Source organism: Archocentrus centrarchus, chromosome 17 (assembly GCF_007364275.1).
Source record: "Archocentrus centrarchus isolate MPI-CPG fArcCen1 chromosome 17, fArcCen1, whole genome shotgun sequence".
In the NCBI taxonomy this organism is placed as follows: Eukaryota; Metazoa; Chordata; class Actinopteri; order Cichliformes; family Cichlidae; genus Archocentrus; species Archocentrus centrarchus.
In genome coordinates, this window is record NC_044362.1 from 11628423 (window position 1) to 11652846 (window position 24424).

Sequence of the window (24424 nt, forward strand, 5' to 3'; positions counted from 1 at the left end):
TTATTTTTTTTTACTCTATAAAGCATGTGCACATGTCCCCTCGGGCAAGAGGGGCTTTTCTAGATTCCTGCCTCCTTCTGCTTTGATGGAACAGAGAAATCACTAATGCTGTTACTAATCCCTGTGGTTTTTTCCTGCTGGGACACATAAGAGTTTGAAACATGTCTCTTAGCCTTTGAAATTCTTGGTAGGAATGCAGATATTTTTCAATTCAGGACCCATACAGTTTAGGACAATACAGATATTAGTTTCAGTCCTTTTATTCTGAACTTGGGGAATGCAAGTTTCAGATCTTCATCACACTTTTTTTCTTTTTTTTTTTTTTTTAACATTTAGCCCATGCAAAATTGGTCTGTATCTTCTTTGGTGATATGCCATCATCATCATCATCATCAAATTTATCAGTGCACCCCCAGCTCCTGCTCTTTCAGATGTGTTTCTTTTTTAGCCAATTAGAGTGAAGTTTGTTGGAGCGTTCCTGGGACATATGTGCAATCTGAATATTGGAATGTGTGGGATCCCCATACTCTATATATTCATAAGAAGAGTTCCAAGTTTCTACATTGCAGAAGACAACTAGTGACAATTTCTGAATGGTATTATATTTGAATTTCACAATAATGCAAAATAAAACATGTAGAATAGTTTCATCTGAATAGAACAAAATCCTGGTGTTTCCACATGGCACTTTAATGATAATGAGAAAATAATTTTGTTAAGTATGTGCATATTTTTCATTTTCGACAGTAGGTAGAGAAGGTCTCAAAAATGGAAAATATAATAAAATTTCACAGCAGTCATTATATATGTTCAAACTTTGGATCATAACATTTTTAGGTAAATTAAAATACTCAAAAATATATATTCAAAATAAATTGATTTGAGATGGAATGACAGAGGTCTCAAAAAAAAATATGCACATATTGAACAAAATAATTCTGGGAACACCATAATTTAGTTCTATTTGGACAATCTACTGACACTTGTTCTTTTTTGTGGTACAACTTGTCATATTTGCTCAATTCAGCATGAAAGTTGGATGAAAATAGCATTTTCTTCATTTTTGTGACAGAATTCCATGTTAAAAAGTTTTCTACTGCTTTATTTTGCATTATTGCGAAATTCACCTATATCCCATTCAGAAATTGTCTCTAGTTGTCTTTTGCAATGTGAATTTTTCTATTAGGGTGTGCTCAAATATGGGACTTTACAGGTTTGATCCCAGAGGAGACACAAATCCCTCGGGGGTTGTGTCAGGAAGGACATCTGATGTAAAGATCTGCCTGCCGTGGTGATTTCCTGTCACTGCGAGAGCAGCTGAAAGTAGCTTTATCAGCCGTAACTAAGCTGCCTGTATTCCTCTCTGCCTGGCAGCCTTAAGGTGTAGAAATAAAAATTGTAGCTTCATTTTACATCTTTTATTTTTGGAAAAGTGTGTGTGTGTGTGTGTGTGTGTGTGTGTGTGTGTGTGTGTGTGTGTGTGTGTGTGTGTGTGTGTGTGTGTGTGTGTGTGTGTGTGTGTGTGTGTGTGTTGTTGTTGTTGTTGCTGTTACCGTGCTCTGGAAAAACTTTGGAATTCACTTTCATAATGAGATTATATGACATCTGCTGCATTTGTTTGGATAAAACAAAAATATGTATTAATTAGACTTTGAAAGCCCCAAATCCTGGATACCACAGTGGATCTGTTATTGCCGTTTCATTGTCCAAATATTTATCTCTTGGACTTTACTAGAGTAGCTTTGCATAATTCACAGTTCAAATTAATCCTGATTTATCTTCTACTGGGGTGCGTTGGGGCCTCTTAGTTCTCCCAGTGTCTGAAACAAGCTGTTTTAGCAGCTCTGTAAGAAAACTTTCTTCTGATTGGCTGCCCCTCATAAACAGGTTTGAACAGCAGGTGGGTGGAGCTTCTGTGCTCACATCCAGAGCTGTTTGCGTGTGTGTGTGTGTGTGTGTGTGTGTGTGTGTGTGTGTGTGTGTGTGTGTGTGTGTGTGTGTGTGTGTGTGTGTGTGTGTGTGTCAGAAAATAAAGAAAAGCATAATAGGTCCATCTTTAGGGTAACTGATTAATAGGTAGACTTTGTAAGATGATGTGTTGTTGGAAGGCATCCAGGCTGGATAATAAATAAAATGGCTAACAGTCATCTTAATTGAACAAAGCTGAGATTTCCCATGTTGGAACAATCAGGAATCCTGCAGGGACAGATGGCTATATGGGACTGTGACATAGTTTACTGCTGCCGTAAAGAGCTATACTTTATACCCAGTGAAAACCCAAACACACACACACACACACACACACACACACACCCAAAGCTGAAGCAGAACCTGAGAGGCCTTTCCCCTGACCGCCCACCGCCGCGAGAATCTGTTGACTTTGCAAAAAGCAGTCTGATGGATGACCGGACCGGGCAGACTTCTGTATACCGGAGCTCTGAATTATGTGCTGCATAGCCAAATAGTTTTGACTGATGCTTTCACTCGCTGACAGACAGCCACGGGGCCACATTATCAGGTACGCCTGTTACAGGTCCATCTGTGTAACAATGAAAAACAAAGGTGGAGTCCAAATCTAACTGTGAACACCGCGAATAACTCTTCTATGATTTTTTTTTTGGGTGGGGGTGGGGGAATATTTGAAAGATAAAGCTCTATGTGACCATCCTGTGTCATGTTTTTACATGTTCACTATGAGATCTTTGTGGGACGGAATAACCGGCGCCCACTCCTCACAGCGTGGGATTGTATTACTCGGCATCCAGGTTGAATCATTTCCCCCATTAGACACCTCCCGCAGGGCAGACAAGCTGTGATTTGCTTCCAAGCTAATCGTCATCCCAAGGTTTCACAGAGGAGCTTCCTGCATTACAAACACGCCACCGTGCAGCTGCGTGTCCTGCTGTGGGCCTAATCCGTTATTCTGACAGGATTTCTCTCCGGCTGCTCACCGGCACGGCTGCCGAGCGGGGTCAGCAGCAGCGCGGATGGACTTGTGCAGGAAGGGACGGATGGAAATAAAGTTTCTTTAATAAAGAGCCGCACAGAGGCGTCGAAGGCTTCACTTTCCCTGTCAGGGTTGTCATTAATTTTCTCTCAGTTCAGGCCTCACCTTGAAGAATTTCACTCTGCTTTATTCTGAAGTTTCAGACTGAAAATCAGGAGTAATGCTTCACTAACAGGAGACAAGCACCTGAATTTGATTCAGCAGGGATTGGATCATCTCCAGAAGATGAGAAAAATGTAATGATGCGGTTGAAAGCGAAAGCAAAACAACAAGTCTGAACTTTTTAAATCACCTTGAAGCAGAGAGGATCTCAGTTTCTCTTTAAGAAAACGACTAAAAGTGACCGATTGCAGCAAAGATGTAAATGTAAATCATCGCAGGGTCACGGCGCAGTTGAATAATCTGTATTTGTCAAAACTGCGAGTGCCTCTTTTATGTTGGAGCTATCTTGATAAATGGATAGCAGTGCCTTTCCACTTTCAGGAACACTTTCTTCATCTCTCATCTTTTCTGCCTGAAAGCATGTTCATTACATAGATGAGTGCATCATTATTTGTGCCTGTCCTTGCTACCTGCTTTTATCAATCGAAGCCACGCTAAACTTATTTCCTCGGGGAGAATATTCATAAATATGGAGAGTTTTCATCGTGGAGAGGCTTTTCAGCAGCTTTAATCCTTGTTTTAAAGCTTTTTAGATCAGTCAGGAAGAAGCCAAGGGTATGCAGCTGTATGTGGCAGTTTAATTCTAGAAGTGAGTTAGACACTGAGGCCTGTGGAAACAGGAACATTTCTTATTAGGTTGTCAACTTATGGCCCTTGTAACTGGAGAAGAAAGACCTCTTCAACCCTCTGCCCTGCAGGCCATGAGGCCTGCGTGTCTCCCAGCAGGACACATGCTCAAAGACTACCCCCCCAATCGGCATCATCGCTTTTTATCTGCTGCCTGTTATTCAGCCTGATTAAAGGAATTCAATTTCCATCTGTTGCATGGTGATATTCAGTTCCAGACACAAGCGGCTCTGTGATGAGCTCTGAGAGAGAAGAGCGGTGCTGTTGAATGCAGAAGAAGGAAGCTCTGCAAATGGGCCTTGCGCTCATTGTCGGCGTGTTTGCAGAGCTGACGCGAGACGTTTAAGCATTCATTTGTTGCCGCAGCCCATCGCTCCGGGGCCCGCGTTTGAATTTGACTTTGATTGTTATGCCAGGCACTCACAGCCCACCCTCACACTCCAGTGCTCAGGGGGATGTGGTCAGGAATTTGCTCTTGAAAGGACACCGGTCAGGCACCGCTACCCTGTCCTCACGCATGCCCTCGCAGACTTTAATTAGACAGCTTTATAGCTTTCGAGCCGGCCCGCCTCTGTTCCTCATCCTGTTGCTTATCGAGATGCTGTTGTGTTTGAATTTTTACTCTTTTTTTTTTTTTTTTTTTTTTATGTCTCTCTTTACTCCCACGCATTTGTCAAGTGGGTGTCAGCTGGTGTCTGTGACTCACTCGACACCAAACGGTGGCTCCCTTTCTAAAGTTAATTGGTGACACGTTGGCAGCACTCAACTAGGCCCGGTTCTTGCCACAGCTCCAGGTGCAAGCCTGAACCTCCTGAATGTGTCACTTCTAGCTTTTCTTTCTCTTTTCTTGTCCTTTCTTTGGATATGTCACTCAGATTCCCTTTGAACTCTCCCTGACACCCTGCATCTCTGTTTTTAGCTTCCCTAAGTGGCAGAAAGGGTGCACGAGTCATTTGCTTTCACTCTGCACCTTGCCATCTGCTACCATAAGCAGCCGGTAGCATCTATCGCCTGGACCTGCCTGCTCAGTCACTCTCTGAATCATGCCATTTGAGCAGCTAATGGAGGAGAGCCCACTGAAGGGATGGGCATAGGTGTCAGGGAAGGATTTGTTATAGGAGACTGGAAGACAGAATGTACTAATGGTCATACTGGGCTTTTTGCCTTATTGTTAGAAGCAGGCTCTGATTGGGGCAGAGGATTTATGGCCCCTGGCGTGCATTTTGTGTGACAGGAAATGCGCTCCTGCAAAGTGGAGCACACAGCAGCAACCGGAGCCGGCTCAGCGTTTGGTCCTGTGGCAGGATGACAGACAGGCTAATCGGGGTGTTATGGACGGTTTCACACCCTGGATGTAATTGGAGGCTGTTCTAGAAGAGCAACCCACTCTACTACCACCCCATCACTCCACTCGGCTGGCCTGTCCCCAATACTCCCTCCCCACCTCTTTGCACACTCTTCCTTCCTGACTGTCTTCATCTTTCCAGCGTCACTGTCGGGCAGAGGTGTCAGCTCCCTCAACGTGACAAAACTGGCTTTGAATATCATGCGACACCAAAAGCCTGCTGGCCACGTTGTATTGACCGAGCTCATTTTGACAAGGGGAGCTGTGACTGACAGCTGCTGAGATATTATTTAATTAAAATGGGAAAGTGGAAAAGCGCAAAAGTGAACAGTGACCCTGAGTGATAATTTAACATGTTTGGGTCACTTAGGGTAAAAAGAAAATGTGATAATAACTAATATGTAAAGCCTTTAATTTTTCAAATTTAAAGGTGTAAGTTTAGAAGAAAAGAAAAATCATGAACTGACAAAAAAAAAAAAAAAAGGCTTGACATATATTTGCTAGGAGACCATATACAGCATTTATTGTCTTAAGTAACCACATTGCTAAGCTGGATTGACCTCAGCAGTGACAACATACTGATAAGGAGGCTGTTCTTTAATACGGATATTTGGTGATTTAAAAATCAGTTTTCCAATATTTTGGCTGATATCTTCCTTTTTTTTTTTTCCTGTTAAACACATGGATTGTGAACAGATTTCCCGAATATTTGTTATGTGTAGTTATTTATTTACTCATGCTCATATCAGCTGGTTGTTTTATTTGTGGCATTGTTACCAGGAAAGTTGCAGAGTGCCTTCTGGTGGAAAAACTATGCTACATCAACACTCGTAATATGTGGTTGAAGGGTGTTTCTCCCAGCTCTTCTTTACTTTTTGACATTTTTATTTATCGGCTGTTGTAAATGCTGATATGATACATCAGCAAAAGGCTAATATCGGCCGATAATATCAACCCACTAATAAATCGGTCGGGCTCTAATGCATGCACACTTTGAGAGGCTATTATCAAATCTTGGGCCTTTTCCCAAACATAAATACAGATTTTGTGCATCAGCTCCTTACTAACTTATGTCTGCTTGGCAGCATTTTCCAGTCGATTGGTGGTTCCTATGTTAAAAGAAATAAAAATTTCCCCCTCAAAATCGTTTTTTCCTCTACATTTACAACTTTAATTTTAGAAAATATTTTTTAAATTCCTTTAATCATGAAAATATCGAGGGTTTTCTTGGAATATTATTCCATTTCTACAAACTTTATTCTGTTAACCTGCAATTACCCTAACGTGCCTCAGATCTCAGAAATAATCTGTCTTTCACTCTTCACACTCACATGTCAAAAGCTACATGAACAGATTTAGACCGGAGGTGTGAGCACCGGGCCATGCTTAGTTAAGCCCATGGGTTCCTGACAGACGACGAAGCCTGTGGTTGTAAACACGTGACAGCAGGTGTCAGTTTCTCTTCTGCAGACTTAGTAGGGTTTCCTTTTTCCTCCTCCTCCTGACAAGAGGAAGAGCAAGGGGCTAATAAAACCTTGCCATGATAATGACTTATAATGGCACTGCTCTCATCCAGCTCGTTCTGGATCAATACTTGTAAACAACTTCTTTATTTGCTCTCTGAGCCCCTTTTATGGTATTCAGATCCCTCTTGTGTCTTACTAACCCCATTGGACGAGCACACGGAATGAGAATATCTGCTGCCGGATTTGGAAACAAGGCGCCATCAAAGGAGGAGGAAGTGAGGTGGCGGGGGGGACGGGGGATGAAACGCAAGAGATGATTTAATTTTCATTGTCGCACAAAAATATTTAAAGCCCCGGCTGGTGGAAATGGTAAGTCTCTGTAGAGGAGGGGGGAGAAAAAAAAGAAAGAAATGAAGAAAGCAAGCCTGCAGCAATTTTACAACCCATTTCATCAGAGCACAGAGGGATGTAGGGGGAAGGAAGACTGAGCAGTGCTGCCCTTGTTCTTCCTCAGCCTCCGGTTCAACTTTTGCTCCTAATTGCTGAAGAGTGGGCTTAAAGCTGCCTTTAACACATTCACCTGTTATGTCCAACACCAGGCGTCTTCGGGGACGAGCTTTTAATTTGACGCCACCACACTGTTTCCAATCGGGCTTCTTCACATCTGTGCATCAGTTTCTTTATATTTCTTCTTTGCTGTTCCTTTCCTCTCGTCAGTGATGGAGTGCCTGGCATTCAGCTAGAAAGTTAATTAGTCAGAATACAAATAACTAGAAACACCTGCGTTGTGAATGTGTGTGTCTGTGAGTGTGCAGCACTTATTAATGAAGTATCTGGGCTGCTGGATGTACAGCTCCAACCCTTAGACCCGTATCCCTGCTGTGAGAGGATAAGCAGATTTGCGTGTCGGCATCCCTTTCTGTTTTCCATCGACCTCTGCTCAGGCTGTGAACACTACGCACCATATTGATTGATTGAGGAGGTTTATTTTTTTTCTCAGTGTAGTGTCTGTGTCTGCCCTGCTCCTCCTGACCAATACTAATGTGCTAAAGCAGTGCGCTGGATTAGATTCCTGCTAATTGTGACCTTATCAAACAGATTGGCTATCGGCTTGGCGTGATCGAACGGTGCTGCATGTGAGTGTTGCCTGAAGGGAGTAATGAAGGGCCTTTGCACTGTTCAACAGTTCAAGTGTCCTTTTATTCCCCCTTATTTCTTTACAGAAGCTTGCGGCTTGTTTACAATGCAGCCATTACTAGGCATATTAATAGAAAACTATCTACCCGAGGAAGCAGACTATAAAAGGAGTCTGTTTATGCATGGAGTAGTTCAAAGCCTTCTTCAAAGCCAAAGTGCAGTCTGGAGGAGAAGTGAAATACCAAAAACCCAAAAAAATCTCATTTAACCAGGAGGTGAAACTGTTGAGATCAAGAATCTCTTTTGCAAGAGTGCCCTCGGCCCCGATATGCACTATTAACCCAGCAGGTCAGCAAGCACAGGGAGAACATAAAAACTCTGCACCGAAGGGCTCTAACCACTGAGCCACGGTGCTGCCAAATTTTAAAACTCCAATATTTCTCTTTCTTCAGAATCACACGTAACCTTCACAGCAACACAGCTACAATAAAAAGGTTTAAACAGGGTTTAATCTGTGCTGATCACCAAACATCCAAGACGCCTGCACTAAGCACTGCATTGTGTCTTTTAAAGATTATGGGACTTCCACATGACAATACGTTCTCTTTAAAAGATGTAATTTAAATGGATTCCTATTTATAAGGTGTTCTTCTACTTATACTGAGTGCTTTTTACACCAGCAGCCACAGCTGCCTCAGTCACTCAACAACACGGTTAAAATGTGCACAAGCTTCAAAATCCTGTTGCTATATTAAGGTTTACACTTATTACGGATGCCACCTCCAGTCACTTGTTAATTCATTCAAGTGCCATTTACATATTTTTGCATTATCCCTGCAAACTGCACAATTAAATTGGTATTGTCATGTGGCCTAAATAAAATAAATAGGAATGCAGCTGAGAGCCTATACCAAGAGTACCCTAGCAGACCTAAAGCTGCTGTCCTTCTTTTATATGAATTCTACATCACAGTGTGTATAGAAGATGGACCCATTGGTTGCTAGTTTCTTTTTTGTTTGGCTTTTGCAACCTTGTTATTTTTGAAAACAGAAGTGGCCATATTTAAAGAAGAGTGTGAAATGCTGATTCAGCAGCTAACGCTCGCTCGCTGCAGAATTTCACTCACTGAAAACAGAGCACAGACTTCTTGGATGGCCCGTGAGCATAATTAACCTCACAAAGGGCTTTGATTTGATATCGGATTCAAGTAGAAATGCTTCAGAAGGCACACTGCACTCGTGAAAGGTGCGGTTCACTGACACTTTGCTGTGCCCTTGATAATGTAAATTTTAAGCCTTCGCCCAATTCACACTGTGGAGTTACAGATCCCAGCCCCACCCATAGAACCCACAGAGTGTGCACAAATGGGAAAATTACTTACAGAGACCTGAACTGTTATCATACCTGGATGTTAATGTGTTTATTTCTGCTGTGAAGTTGGGCAATTTACCGTGGTAGTCTATGCCTCAAGTGGCCAATTTTCACCTACTTTACCCACATTGTAACACAGCCAAGAGACTTTGGTGTTACACTGGTCATAACTAGCAGAAATAAGTAGCGGGCTACAGGGATCTGGAGGGTGTACTATGAAGGTTAGTGAGCTCGGCTGAGCTTAAAGTCAGAGTTTTCAGTGTCACAAAGGTGGTTACGTCATCATGGTAACTCACGCTGAACACATAACCTGGTCTGGAGCAGGCTATGTTCAGAGTTTGGGTTTAGCTGTTGAGCTGCACTGGACTGATACCACTGAATGAAGCCCAGCTGGAAAATAACAGCAGTCCAAACTGTGCATTGCATTATCGGAGGATTTGCGTTCATTCAGTTGGTGATGCAGAAAATGCTTGAATGTTTTTATGTTTGGACCTGATCTGCAGCTCTTTTACGCTGCTGTAACTGCAGCTGATGGAGCTTAGATTAGAAAATTGATCAGTTATATTTGTGGGCCTCCCCTTGATTTCACTTTAATCTGGCGACAAACTAAAGTGATTTTACATCTTCTTTTTTAGCCTACGAGACAGAGTCAAATCTGACCACACTCAGTGGCATTTAATGTTCATATCTGATGTTCATAAATGGGTACAGATTAAAGTTTGAGAGCTCTTATGTGCAGCCATCACTTTAGAAATAAACTCCACTGAGCAGTAAAATAAATATATTTACTTGAGATAATATATTTGTTTAACTGGTTGCGCTTGTGATGATCATGAACTAAAAGATTAATGCTAATCTGCAGCATTACACTCTCTCTCATCTTATTTGCAGCACCACTGTTGCATTTTTTGCGTTTTTAAATATTTTGTGTAGATCTCTATCACCCGTTCCTCTTATAATGTCTCTGATTAGAGTAGGCAGCACTCAATCGATCCATTTAGCGAGGAAGAAGAGCTTCAAATGCCTCTTTTTAGTGAGCCTGAAGCACAGAGGCTGAAGCAGGAAGCCTGAGTTAACAGAGAAAGCTGAAAAACCATCGGGGTTTTAGGTTTTGTCAAGCCAGCTAACACAAAGAAAGCCTGGCTACGTTCAGCTTGCTTCGCAGTTACACCCCTCAGATCTTCTGTTCTAACTCCACATCCTCAGATGGTCTTCTTTTTCAGACTTGGTCTTTACACAAAAGAATCATTTGAATCAAAGAGTTTGCACAGCTGCTGACCTGAAAGTCCAGAGGGTATTTTCATGTTTTCAGATGAAATTCCCCTTTTAATACTGCTGTCAATGTGATATAGATAAAAAGGATCAGTGATTTATTTTATTTTATTTTTTATGTGCACTCAGAGTTTCTGCCATCTGGATTACGGTTTGTCGAGCAAAAGATTTTATTGAGCAAGCCGAACTTGAAAAGAGCAGAAAACTGGGCAGGATTATTTTAGCAGCAACTTAGGAAGCCGTGTGTATTTATATCCTTGTGTGACCTTACACACACGGCGGAAAGTTTCATATCGATCCACACAGTGAAGTTTATAGACTTTAAACTGGAAATAGAAAGCAGAGATTCAACACTGACCAAAAATCCTGAGTTTAGACCTGCAGCTGAAGAGCAGAGTGGGACCTAATCTCCTGATGGTGAACACAGTCCAACACCCTCATTTGATAGATGGCCTGCAGATGTTGTACATAACGAGATGAAAGAAGAGAGACGGGGAGAAGCCTGCAGAGATGAGGCGATCACTGAACGGAGATGTTCTGTATAACGTCAGTGCTGTGCCACCTGCCTGTGTGGGACAGGTTCTCTGCAGCGTTCAACTGTCCCTCCCACTCATCATTAAACCTATGAATAGCTGCTGTCAGCTCCATCTAATAGAGTGTGGAGTTTTCCCCGGACTCTCATATATGCATTATTAATTATGTGTTGCAGGGCGAACAGACGGAGAAGCACAGTCAACTCAGGATATCTGAGTTGCACTTGCAACCAGATCTGCGCTGTTATGCAAACATTGTTGTTATATTAAGATATGAAGGCTCTGAGGTAGACTGCAAATCTATACACGTTCAGCCACTTCAGATTTCTTCCTCTTGATATGCACAGATTTGGCTGTGGTGTTTGTTTGTGAGCTTGTGTGTGTGTGTGTGAGGCATTTAGCAGTGACAGAGACCTTCCTGCTGTGGTTTCTCCTCCTTTTAGCAAATGCATTTACTGGCTCTTCCTCTTGACAGATATTTTCTCCTTCCCTTTGAAGCACAACTGCCTCTGAAAATGTTGGCTAATTCCCACTGCTTAGTCACTGACAATCTGTGCCAAGATGAGATCTGCTCCAATCAATCGCCTCCCTTACCCCCCCCCCCCTCCCCCCAATGCAACCTGTCAGACCCGCCTTTACTTAACAAGGCAGGGGAATGATGGGATCTGCCATCTGTGTAAATTGCTCCATAATCTCATCTGACTGCCTGTTTCTGATGAAGCAGACAGAACGTGGCCCCCTTTTACTCTTTCTGGTTTTCCAGACATTATTGGCTCACCTGTCAGACAGCACTACTGGCTTCGATCGGGCAAAAGACATATTAGGGTGGGAAATGGCCGGTTGAACCATGACGATTATCATCTCCATCTATCCTGGATTGTTATCATTAGTGTGGAGGCATGCCTCGCATTTTAGACTAGGAGATAAAAATGGCCCACATGTGTTTGGAGCTGACTCAGTGTGCCATTGAGTTTAGTCCCGCTTCTTCATCATCATCAAAAAAAAAAAAAAAAAAAAAAAAAGCCCTTTTGTAGTTTGTAGTCTGAACATCCTCCTAAATGACATTCAATGGAGTAATTGTGAACTCAAGACCCCTACCCCATACCACCTAATCACTGTCTAAGCACTGACAAGGGTGCGTTTTGTGTCATCTCCGTTTCTGAGGAATGCTTTGTAGGCATTTTCTGACAGAGACGCGCTTGTTTTCAGAATGCTACTTTTGTCGGAAAGTTGGGAGGGGAATTTAGTTTTCAAGCTTTACAGGAGGATACGTGACCTTTGCGTGGACTGTTTGCGATAAATTAAATTCCAGGGTCAAGGAGAAATGGCAGCAGCATCTCTCTGGAGGAGACGGTGCTTCCCTCGCCCTCCAGTCATTGTAGGTGGAAATCTGGCTTATGACCTTAAAAGCGTGTCTTCCCTCCTCCTTGTATTTCCCTCACCTTTCTTGCTTTTCTCTGCATCTTCTAGTAAAAGCAGAACTGCCGTGAAAGCCGTAAGAATTTTTAAAAAAAACTCTTTGGTGAGCATTTATAGAGCCTCGCAAAACACCAGTGCCGGGTCCTGGGCGGGAAATATCACATCAGTGTGAAACTTGTTATTTATTAGGATCTGCAGTGTAGCCAGACATTTTATTTTCACACGTCACCTCACTGGCTGGTTTGAAATAGTGGAGCCTTCCTGTTACTTATATTAAAATCTGACTTTGATGCATTGTTCATCATCTTTTACAGCAATCCTAATCAAACTTCCCCCCTTTTACGATCAATCTAGACAACAGACCAAACAGAGACTCATTACATCTTCTTGTAGACAATAAATTTTTGTATGTTTCTGTGCTTTCACTGTCACTTACACCCAGTCAAATGTTAACTTGAATTATCTTGGTTAAATACATGTCAGTAAATCATGGCTCATCCTGGGACTTTAAATCTATGGATTTTTAATCAAAAGATGGATGCAGCCACCATGCAGCTACCCTCTGGTTAATGCTCTACCATTTGCAAGCCCCAGATTTAAGATGTTACCATCTTGTTTGTGGTTAGCAAGGTGCAACCATATACTGCATGGGTGCATCACAGAGACACACATACAGTCATATAAAAAAACTAAGGACAGTCCATCCCTCAATAAGTTGTAGAACCACTATTAGCAGCAAAATTTGAAGTAATTGTTTTTTCTGTGTGACTTTATCAGTCTCTCACTTTGTGGAGGAATTTTGGCCCACTCTTCTTTACAACATTGCTTCAGTTCATTTTAGTTTGTGAGCTCTCTTAAGGTCCCACCACAGCATTTCAATCAAGTTGAGATTTCAGCCATTTTGTTGTAGATTTGCTGCTCTGCTTGGGATCATTGTCCTTTTGGGCTTTAGCCGTCGGACAGATGACCTCACATTTGACTCTAGGTATCACCGTTATATGCCGAGGAGTTCACGGTCGACTTAGGCCCCGTTTACACAACACCATTTCAAAATGAAAACGGCACAGTTTTGATGTGTTTCGGCCTCCCGTTTACACGAGAATGGAGTGAAAACAATACTTTTTTGAAACGGGCTCCAGAGTGGAGCGTTTGTGAAACGCGTCAGCCTCCATTTCCGTGTAAACGGACGATAACGATGCTTTTTGGAAACGGGGGCACTCTTGCACGCGTACTATGGTTGAGCCCTAGAGCCACTCCGCCAGCTTGTGGCCTTGCATTAGGAACTGCAGCATTTTCTGCGTTTTTGCATTTTTGTGTAAATAGAGATCATTTCTAAAACGTCTCCATGTAAACACGTCATTTTTCAGAAACGACAACAGCAAAACAACACCGTTTCCAGTGGAAACGTCATGTAAACGGGGCCTTAGTGGCCCAAATCATCACCCCTCCACCACCATGCTTAACAGTCGGTATGAAGTGTTTGTGCTGATATGCTGTGTTTGGTTTTCTCCAAAGGCAGTGCTGTACATTACATCCTTACTTTGGTCCTGTCTGTCCAAAGGACATTGTTCCAGAATTCTTGTGGTTTGTTCAGATGCAACTTTGAAAACCTAAACCATGCATGTTTTTTAGAAAGAGAGACTTTTTCCTGGCAACCTCTCCAAGCAAGGCATACTTGTTCAGTCTTTTTCTAACTGTAAACTTAAATATTTTACATGCTAACTGAAGCCTTTTTTTTGCAGATTCTCTGGTTTGACCTTGGAGTGAATTTGTTCAGATGTCCACTCCTGGGAAGATTGTGGCATTGTGTTAACACACACCTGAATGCTTCAGACCTGCTTTTATAGAGGCGCTCACACTGCTTGTCGCTCAGAGCACTCCCCTTACATAAACTGTAATGAAGTAAGAAATTGAGGAGCAAATTGTAGAATGAAACTGATTTGCACAAGGCTGTAAACGTGATGATTTCTCCTGGGTTGTGCATTTGAGTGTGGGAGTCTATGGGGATTGACTCACTTTTGGAGGCAGCCTCAGGTGCACATTCACGTTTTTGTCAGTTTGCCAGTTAGTTTTCCATGATTACCTAATCTTAGTGCTCTGCCAGAGGTTCTTGTCTTCAAACCAGGTGGCAATACCTGTATTAGTTTAGTTTAGTCCATTCTGTTGTATTTTTCATTCTATTGACAGGTTGTCAGCCAGCAGATGCACCTTAGCACTCATAAATAACATCACATTTTGGGCAACCTGGAAAATATAACACTTTCCTTTCACCTCTAGTTTGGGCTCCACCAGCTCATGAGGATAATGTCTGTTCTTTTAGCTACTAGTGCTCAGAGGACCAAAGGTTAGAGGTAAATGGAAGCCCATCTGCAAACCTCTTACTCCAGCTCTGCCTTAAAATAAACAGTGACCAGATTCTCTGCCCACATTATTGTCTGTCTCCATCTCAGACCTGGCTCATCCTGGTCTCCCTCTCCTCCCTCCTTCCCCACAAACCCCCGCCTCCCTCTATCTCCCCCAGCTGTACGCTACTGTGGAGGTCCAACGAGTGAATGAGAGCTTTCTTTGAGCGTCAATGTCGCACTTGTGTGTCAAATCCAGCAGTAAAAAATTCCACGGCGTTAGCAATTACCCCCATTTCCTTAGCACTTCAGTCTGTAGACTGTTTTGCGTTTTTTTATTTTTAGTTTTTTTTTTTTTTCATTGAATCAATATGCAATTATATAGAATACAGCATAAAAGTTTTTGTGTGTGGTTTCAAAGTTTAAAGGAAGTTTTTATGCGCTGTCAGTGTGCGTGGGTTTTGCACGTCTCTGTTCCTTTCTGTCATTGTGAGCTCGTTATGACACCTTCACAATCACTTAATGGAAACGGCCTTGTTTATATGTTTCTGTGTTCAGTTCTCTGTGGCTGCCAGCAGTGCTGAAAAGCTGCACCAACAGATTCCTCTCACAGCATGCTTCATTTTCCTTGTCATCACTTAAATAACGGCAATGCAGGTTCTGCTCTGTTTGGTCAGGGCCTGAATCTCTCCCTGTCAGTCTGACTTGTCTCCAGTTTCCTCTTATAATCCCCCCTAAATGCTTCCAAAGGCTGAATTATATTAGAAATTCAGAAGTGCACAATTTATCCAAATATTCGTGAGTGCTGCAGTGGTGACATAACTGTCCCCCTGGAAACCTGGCACTGCAAAACAGTAGTGTGCATCCAAGTCTATATAGAGGGAAACAGGGAGAAACGGCAGCAGACTAACTCGATTTTTATACAGCAGCAACCTAGATCTCCTTCCTGTCATCCTTCATTGATTTTGCAATCCAGCGGCATCCAAGCAGAACCGTACAAGCCCATAGACCTCAGTCTGCCACTGAGCGCCAATCTCTATTACCCACCTAGCTCAAGGCTTTGGTTCGAGGGGCTAACCTTCTCAGGGGAAGAAGCAGAGCGAGGGAGAGAGCTCCAACTGGCGGATCGGAGCAATGATAGATTTATGAGCTGCTTGGAGAAAGGATCATCTTCTCTCCCCCACTTTTATTATCCCATCAGATCTGACGTGATAGCAATAATACATGACAGCCTGTCACATTCTGCAGATCTGGCGGCGAATATGAATGATGATTTCAAATGCCTGCGTCTAATCGGCGTTAAATTGCTTTAGTAAATATGTTCAGCTACTAGCACTCTGTCTCCCTCCTGTCTCTGACTTTGAATGAAGCTCAGAGTAATAGGCTTGTAGTTGTCACAATGTTTAAGACCCGTGTTGGCTTCACGGTTCATAATTAGCTTTTAATGCACATAGTCGGCTTGAGGGGAGGAAATCGACGGAAATGTGGAATGAAAAGAGGCCTGCTGTGTGGCCATAGTAATTCAGGCTTTTGTTCTCTAATTAAATGACCTCAAAAGGGAGCGCTAAGCTTAAGTTTGTATGTGTGTGTGTGGGTGTGTGTGGGGCACCCTCTGGTATGGAAGTTTGTGCCAAGTGTGTTCATTCTTGCAATGAATAGGGCGTCTACTACAAAGCCCAAGAAGCCCTCTCCATGCCTGCTTTGCCTCCTTGTTAGCTGTTGGAAATTTGGCACAAAACACTATGTCTTTAACAAGTGGCTCAGGGCCCTTTCACATAGTTCAAGACACTGTAGTTATGGACATGGTAGCCCCCCCCCCCCAGTGTTTTCTCACTCTTTTATGTTTCTGTTTAAATAATGATTTACCTGCAAGCCAAAGCTGCATATAGTTTTACATTAGTGTGTTTATTCCACAGCAAAGCATAAAGGGAAGCTTACATGATTGCATGTTCTTCTCTTTGCTCCTGATGTCTGCGGTTCAAGACTGACATCAGCTGAAGCTGATTTATTTGTATTCTTTGTATTTAACCATGTGGGCTAATTTGGTTCTAGTTTAATTTTTTTTTTTTTTCTGTCACGTGCACACTGTTTTAAACACGTGTATTTAAAATCAATACAGCTACAGTCAAAGCACTCTCCTCCTTACTCTGGGTAATCCACAGACCTTGCTGTCAACAGTTCTCACTGGGAGTATTTAATTTAATGGAAAATAGTACCAGTAAAAAAAAAAAACCCTGACAGCGAGGTCTGTCCGACAGAGTAACTGGATGACTGGAAAAAGTTGCTGTTGAATTTTTTTTTGCTGTTTTTCATGCTGTAAGCACTAAAAACACATTTTCATTCATAATATATTTGGCATGTGGGAAGTGAGGTACATATATGGATTAAAGCAGCTTTTATGTTCAGATGAGAAACTTTTTCTAAATAACCAGTAAGAATAGAACACACCACCTTGTGATTGCTTGGTTGGTCGGTAGCAGAGCAAAAGCAATCACAACGCGATTCTCCCATAGTTTGCATGGACGACGGCAACTTGTCTGCAGACACTCGCCACTCACTCTCTAACCGGTAGTGAAACTTGAAAAAGCGCCACACAAACTGGTAATGGGGGAACATCATCTTCAAAGTAAAAATTATGCGTTTCTGCCAGAACCAACGCATTTCAAAAAGTGCAGCTTTTACCTCAAAGGCAATTTGTCTCCTTTTCCAGTTTGCGTTGCATTTTTCACAGTTTCACCACCAGCTGGTCCGTAGTTTGCCAGTGTTTGCAGACAAGTCAGCATCTACGAAACAGAGCATCTGCCAAACAGAGCGATCAAATCAATCGCAAGGAGGTTTTTGGTGAAGCACCTTGTTACAACCAATTTTACACTAATGACTTCCAGCAACCACTTGCCAACCGGTTGCAGAATACAGATTTTCCCCTAGTGACAGATGGTTGCCAGTGAGTCATCGACTGGTCTCTAGGCTTGTGTGACTGCGGGCTTAGCAATCAATTTCAGTGACTCGCAACTAGTGAGGGAATGCTCATTTTTCCCTCGTAGCCAGTGGTTGCCAGATGGTCTCTAGGCCTGTGTGAGACTGTGGCCTTAAATAACAAAAAATGTGTCATTTTCCAAATAATATATGGACCTAACTGTGTGAAGTTTATGAAAAATATCTAAGAAATCATATAATATTTGGAATAATCAATATCCAGATTCCCCTCGTTCATATGAGTCAACCTTCTTTCAGAGCTTTTGAGAATAAAGAAGACCTTCAGACACCTGGCACAGCATGTCAGGCTAGAGGCTCCTAATATTTATGACTCGTATTGTCACGAGTTGCTGTGAAACTCTTTTGTCTGTGTCACTCTCCGTCTGCCTTCACGGTACTGGATTATAAAAATAATCCAAAACGACACTTGATCCCAGGTGGTAAAGTTCCAAGATAGCAACTGTTATTGCTGTTGTTGTTGGCTAAGGCGCACTTTGGCTGGACATGTGAATGAATGTCTCCATTACAGCTGTTCTGCATGCTGACAGGCTTCAGCCACCTGGCACGTCTCCACGCCATCAGACCAGTTGTGAGCGTGAAGAAGTAGCCAGGCCTTCTCAGTAACCAGATTCCGCTTTGATGAGTGGAACATTAACAGCTGCTCAGGAGGTTGTAAGAGACGGGGCTGGGAGTATGCGTGTTCACATTCACACAGATGAAGGAGAGGGTGCTGGAATCACAGTGACATCTTAATTGGCCTTTGGTGCCAGGTGCCAGCCTGGAAGGACGGCCAGGTCAGGTCCAAGTTGTAACTGTGTCTCAGTTGCCAGGCACGGCTTTAGGCAGAGCTTTAGGAGCCCAGTGGCTCCGCTGGGAGCTCCCACGGGTATTAGGTGCTCCAATGTTGTGCTGCCTCCCCTCCTCACACAAACGCCCTTCTTCTCTCTCCATGCTTCCTGCAAAGCACTCTGAGGCTTTGTCAACACCCGTCAATCTGAGGCGAATTCAGATAAAGAAAAGCCCAAGGACGACAAAGGCCAGGCCTTCTTTGTGTGCAATCTATTCACACTGAGGTACTGGGGTCTGGCTTTTCTGCAGCTTTGTGCAGTGTTTAGGTGGAAATACCCCCCCCCCCCCCCCCCCCCCCCCCCCCCCCCCAAAAAAAAACCTTCACCCTCCTCATTTAAACTACATTGATGTCCTTGTAAATGTCCAGTTAGCCACCAAATAACAGCCAATCTCTAACCCTAAACTAGCTCTTACTGTTCACCTTTCCACTTCTCTTTATGTGATACTTTTCTTAGAAGATATACTAGTATTATTCCAAATGAAAGTACATTTATTTGATCTAAAATATGACCACGCAGACAGTCCACTCTGCAGTTAAATGAGGACACTGAAAGTAAAGGTAGGGGGCTGATATTAAAGTTGAATCTGATTAACGAACAAGAGAAGCGAGACCACGGTGTGAAATGGGCTGCTGACAAAATGATTACCTAATATTCCTGTTTGACATTACTCTTGATCCTCAGCATGAAGGAAAAGAATTTGAAGCTCTCCGACAGACAATGTTCAAATGAAATGAAAATCCATTTTTAATGAAGTTACAGTTTAGTCTCACACAGCCTTGATGCTTCTGACAAGGACAGATGATATTTTAGGGTGTAAGTGGATCAGATTTGAATCAAAGACTATATTTGTAGCATACATATCAAGTATAGTGAATGTTAGATCATAGTTGTAAGTTAAAAAAAACACACACACAAAGCTTTGAAGATTTGGGATGCTCTGAAGTAGAAACCATTGTAGCATGCAGTCTTACTGTTCCCCGCCTACTTGAACAACACTGATAGTTTGATAATCAAGACCTTTTTCACAGTTTCTACTGTTATTCTGCTTCACAGGGTGGTCAAAGGTCAAGTTCAGTTTGAGAACAGATTCACCTGCCTGCAGCTTGTTTGAGTAATCAGTAGCTTAGCGAAGGACATGTTTTTTTTTCTGCTCTCTTTTTCATATTGCAGCCAACTATCATTTTTTTTTAAAACAAACAAAAAAAAGCAACCTAACCTGTGCATCTTGAACTCGCCGGTATCTCCCCAGAACGAGCCATCGCCAGACACGAGGTACGAGAGATCGAGCAGAGGCACACGCAGGACGGCCTGCGGGAACGGGACTCGGCAGCAGCACTGTCCAGCAGTGAGGATGACGTGGTCATCATCTACAACCGCGTACCCAAGACGGCCAGCACCTCCTTCACCAACATCGCCTACGACCTGTGCGGGAAAAACCACTACCACGTCCTGCACATCAACACCACCAAGAACAACCCGGTTATGTCCCTCCAGGACCAGGTCAGAGGACCTTTCATTTGCAACACAGATGCGTGTTTTCTTGGTCTTCATACATTATTTACACCATTTCTTTTTTTTTACCCTGATAAACTTTGTCTGCTAAGGAGGTCATTATTGTAATATGATGATGTTGGTTTGTTCAGGTGCGGTTTGTAAAGAATGTGACTGAATGGAGGGAAATGAAGCCAGCTTTCTACCACGGACACGTCTCCTTCCTGGATTTCACCAAGTAAAGAAACATTAATTTCACATCATTTTGGTTTTTTTTGGTTGTTGTCTTTTTTTCCCCACAGCACTATAACCAGTTAATTTGCCCTGCTGTGGCTTTGATCAGCTGACTCCACCTTGTGGTCACTTAAAGCTGTTCATTCTCAAAGTGAATATTTAAGAATGCAAAACTGCATGAAAAATAAATTCTGTTTTATGTCATTTGATTTATTTCCTGGTGAGTTTTCTGACCCAAGTAATTCTCCTCAGGTTTGGGGTGAAGAAGAAGCCCATCTACATAAATGTGATTAGGGACCCAATCGAAAGGCTGGTGTCCTATTATTACTTTTTACGTTTTGGAGACGACTACAGGCCCGGCTTGAGACGCAGAAAACAAGGAGACAAGAAGGTAAAACAGCCTTATTGTTTTATTTAAAGAATAGATTCAGAATTATTATGATTTACCTTAAACCAAAGAGGAAATCTGAAACTGCAGTCAGTGTTTTTCTTGATGTTAAATGTTAAAAGATCCTTTCATTTAAATAATAGTGAAGTAGGGATGTAATCAGGAATGTATTCAGAAGTAAATAGTTGGCTTAAGTGATCAAACCAAGTGTGCAGCTACTAGGATTTAGCATTTTTATACTCCTGTGCTGAGTGTTTTGGGGTATTTATAAATGCATCTCATTATTAGAAAAGGGAAAAACATCAGAAATGCTAGCAAAATATGTTCATTTGGACTCAAGGATGAACTCATTCAAATGTAGCAGTCAAGGTCAGAGTGAGCTCACTAAAGTTGAGAATTTGGAGTCTAATTATTGCTAAATTTCACACAAATGTTACTAATAGGATAAATTGATTAAAGGGTGACATTTTACATCTGAAAGGTCCAACCTGGACAGACATGGTAATTTTAGTTTAAACAAAAGTTCCTCTTTTGCATATCTTTGGAATGTGTTTGGAGATGAGCCGAAGTAGAAGAATAATTACCGGGAAATGGAATTTCTGACTAAACTGTGGAAAATATCCACTTAAAAAGCAACTTGTAAAGCCTCAGTTTAGTTTCAGGATTACATTTGTGCACAAAACTAGTTCTGGATGTTGCCGTCTTTCTTATGTAGTATTTAAGTGCTTTAAGAGATATGAATGTTAAATATGAAGGAACTAAAACCAGTTTCAGCAGGTTCAGCGGGTTCATGACTGCTGTGAGCCCTTTCCTCTGCTTTCTTCATGTTTTTCATGTTCTGTGTTTCAGACGTTTGATGAATGCGTATCAGCTGGTGGCTCAGACTGCGCTCCGGAGAAGCTGTGGCTCCAAATTCCCTTTTTCTGTGGTCACTACTCTGAATGCTGGTGAGAATTCAAACACCTTCTTCTCAGACCACATTATAAAATGTGTCTCCTGTGTTCTGGTGCACGTTTCTGAATTAAAGACAGAAAGCTTGATTCTGCTCATCGTGACCTTTCCGTTTACTCTTTTCTCGCCATTTGGATGTTGACAGGATAAGTCTGGTGATATTCCAGCCAAAAGCAATAAGGATTGGGCTAGTGAAACAGCTTGTATAGCCAGTACATTAATGTAGCTGTAAAGCAGTACAGTACTGTGCAAAAGTCTTGAGCCACCCCTCTTTCTTTGTATTGTGTTTCCAAAGAGCCAGACTTTGTTGTATTTTTAAAGTGGTCTTGAGCAATAGTTCTTTTCTTTGGACATCGGCTGCTTTTTCACTCATTTTCAGTCCAGTCCTTGCACCTGACATTTTCAGAGGAGAATACACACACTTAACCCTCACCAGAGCGGGATAGGATAATAGTAATAATAACAACATTTTATGCAAACTTTGTTAATTAAAGCAATCGATTAAAATAATTTATACTAATTTAATTACATAGAATTATGAAGGTCAAAATCCAACATGGCAGATCATATGTTTAACTCAGGTACATTGTCCCTCAAGCTCCATTACCACCTTTAGAACATGAACAAATAAACCTTTAGTTCATTTTAATGGTGTTTTAGGTTTTATATTGAAATGCATATATTGATAAAAAAGATGGCAGATCCAAGATGACCGCAACCATAACAGCAAAGCTATTCCTAAAAATACTTTATAATTTTTTTTTCTGACTCCTTGAAAGTAAAACATAAAGAAATGAGGGGTGGCTCGAGACTTTTTAACAGTATCATATGTTAAGGACATACGTGATTGGGCTCCAGTTCAGCACCACAGTTAGGGTATGAATGAATGAATTCAGCGATAGGATAATTCATCTGTTGTAAATAACAAAAACAAAGAAAGTCAGTTGCTTTATCTTTTCCTCCCTGCAGGCCGTTAAAATAGTTAAGAAGATGTGCTGGATCAGTTTTGTTCCATAGAGCACCACATTAAGCCTCGTCCTTTTCTACTTCTGTTACACTCTCTTCTCAAGGTCTCTGATCGCTTTTTCTCAGCCTTGAGCTGTTCTCTCTACATTGTGATGTTTTTTTGTTTTGTTTTTTATCAGTCTCTGACCTCTCTCATCCCTCTCACCCTGCTTAATCCTTTGCCAACTCTGCCTTCCATCTTTTAACCATCTACCCTCTTGCTGACTGAAAGTCTGAGTGTGTAGGATTTAGCGAGCAGTGTATTAAAGTAATGGAAAGGCCCTTGGAAACATTAAATAAATAGTGAAGACAAAAAGCTGAAGTCAGTGCTGCCAGTCCTAGATTGATGTGTTTAAGAAGGCCTTGCCAACTAGTTACGTTCTAGGTTTAAACAATCCATATTTTATTTTCACAACCAAGCTTTTTATTTTTTTTTTTTCCCTTTCTGCTTCATCTTCTGCTCTGCTCCTCCTGTTGTCTCAACCCCCTCTGGACTCACAGCTCACCTAATCATTCTTCCTGTCTGTCTTTCAGCTCCTCTCCGCTGCTCTTCTCTCCATCACGTCCTCCTCCTCCATGTCAGGCCTTACATCATTCTTCCCCTCCATTTCTGCTCAGTTTTTCCAAGTGTTGTGGAAATTTTCCATCCAGCAGAGCAGCGACTCACCCAGAATAAAGAGAAAATATCCTCATTTGCTTGATTTCTTTTTTTCTTTTTCTTTTTCTTTTTTTTGTGTGTAGGAACGTGGGCAGTCAGTGGGCTTTGGAGCAGGCGAAATACAACCTGGTGAACGAGTACATGCTGGTTGGTGTAACAGAAGAGCTGGAAGACTTTGTCATGATGCTGGAGGCCGCGCTACCACGCTTCTTCAAAGGAGCCACTGAGCTGTACAAAACAGGTGCGGCTCCCGCTGCACAGTTTAAAAAACGTTCGCCGCTTCCCTCCTCTCACCGCAATTTAGCAGCTCACTCACATTTCAGGGGCTAAATGTTGTGTGTTCATGTGTGTGTGTACGTGCTCGGGTTGCTCATTAGCAGTTTGAATTGCTCTCCTGAGAATTCGGCTGTGATCAAAATGCAGTCGGGCCGCTCGCTGATGTAGTTACAGATTAGTTACAATGAGTGCAGCAAGAGTGAATAATGGAGAAGACAAAAGGATCCAGTGTGACAATCATGTCGATGCACAGTGACTTAATAAACCCAAAATCATTAATCGGTTCATTTGAAGGCTGACTCTCTGATTCTGATGTCATGTCGTCTCAATCTCAGCTGAGAAAAAGGAAAAAAAAAATCATCTTTGTATGCTGACTCATGTTTTGTGAAGGGGTGAAGATAAATTACTCAGCCAGCACCCAATCGCTAGGTTTGTGCTAATGGTTACCCCTGACTTTTAATTATGTCAGACTGACAGACTGCACATAACACATGGTGATGTGTGGTGACTCCTCTTTTTATTTTAATTTTCCTGACAACTGCACAGTGATGACGAGACTCGGGTTGTTACTGGGCTTAGTCAAGTGTCTGGCAATCAGCACTCTATAAAACAACTGCTTATTTTACACTCTGTGGGTTTTTTGTTTAAAGTAAACAAACATGACACTACTTAGTTTCCTGTTTCCAGAATTAAAAGGACAGATGATTGCAAAGTAAAAATTTCCATATTTTTCATCTGGATTGTAAGAATATTTGTTACTTTTTAGCTAGTTTTGGTGTGAGTTGCCCAATTTTAGAGATACTGGCTGTAGAACTGCCTGCCCCCCCTCTTGATTATGCCTTTCTTAGATTTAGGAATATACGCAGAACACAACCAGTTGGCCTTTTTGTGGTGCTCAAAGCGGTAAAAACAA

The 24424-nt window shown here is 42.1% G+C and overlaps 1 protein-coding gene across 1 annotated transcript in view; it reads left to right on the forward strand.

Annotated features, from left to right (window-relative positions):
- Positions 1 to 24424, forward strand: part of hs2st1a (heparan sulfate 2-O-sulfotransferase 1a) — a 29493-nt gene that overhangs the window by 2233 nt on the left and 2836 nt on the right. The window contains exons 2-6 of the mRNA XM_030751002.1: positions 19758 to 20008; positions 20152 to 20237; positions 20486 to 20624; positions 21471 to 21568; positions 23319 to 23476. Coding sequence (XP_030606862.1) covers positions 19758 to 20008; positions 20152 to 20237; positions 20486 to 20624; positions 21471 to 21568; positions 23319 to 23476 — 732 coding nt within the window. The remainder of the gene's footprint in view (positions 1 to 19757; positions 20009 to 20151; positions 20238 to 20485; positions 20625 to 21470; positions 21569 to 23318; positions 23477 to 24424) is intronic.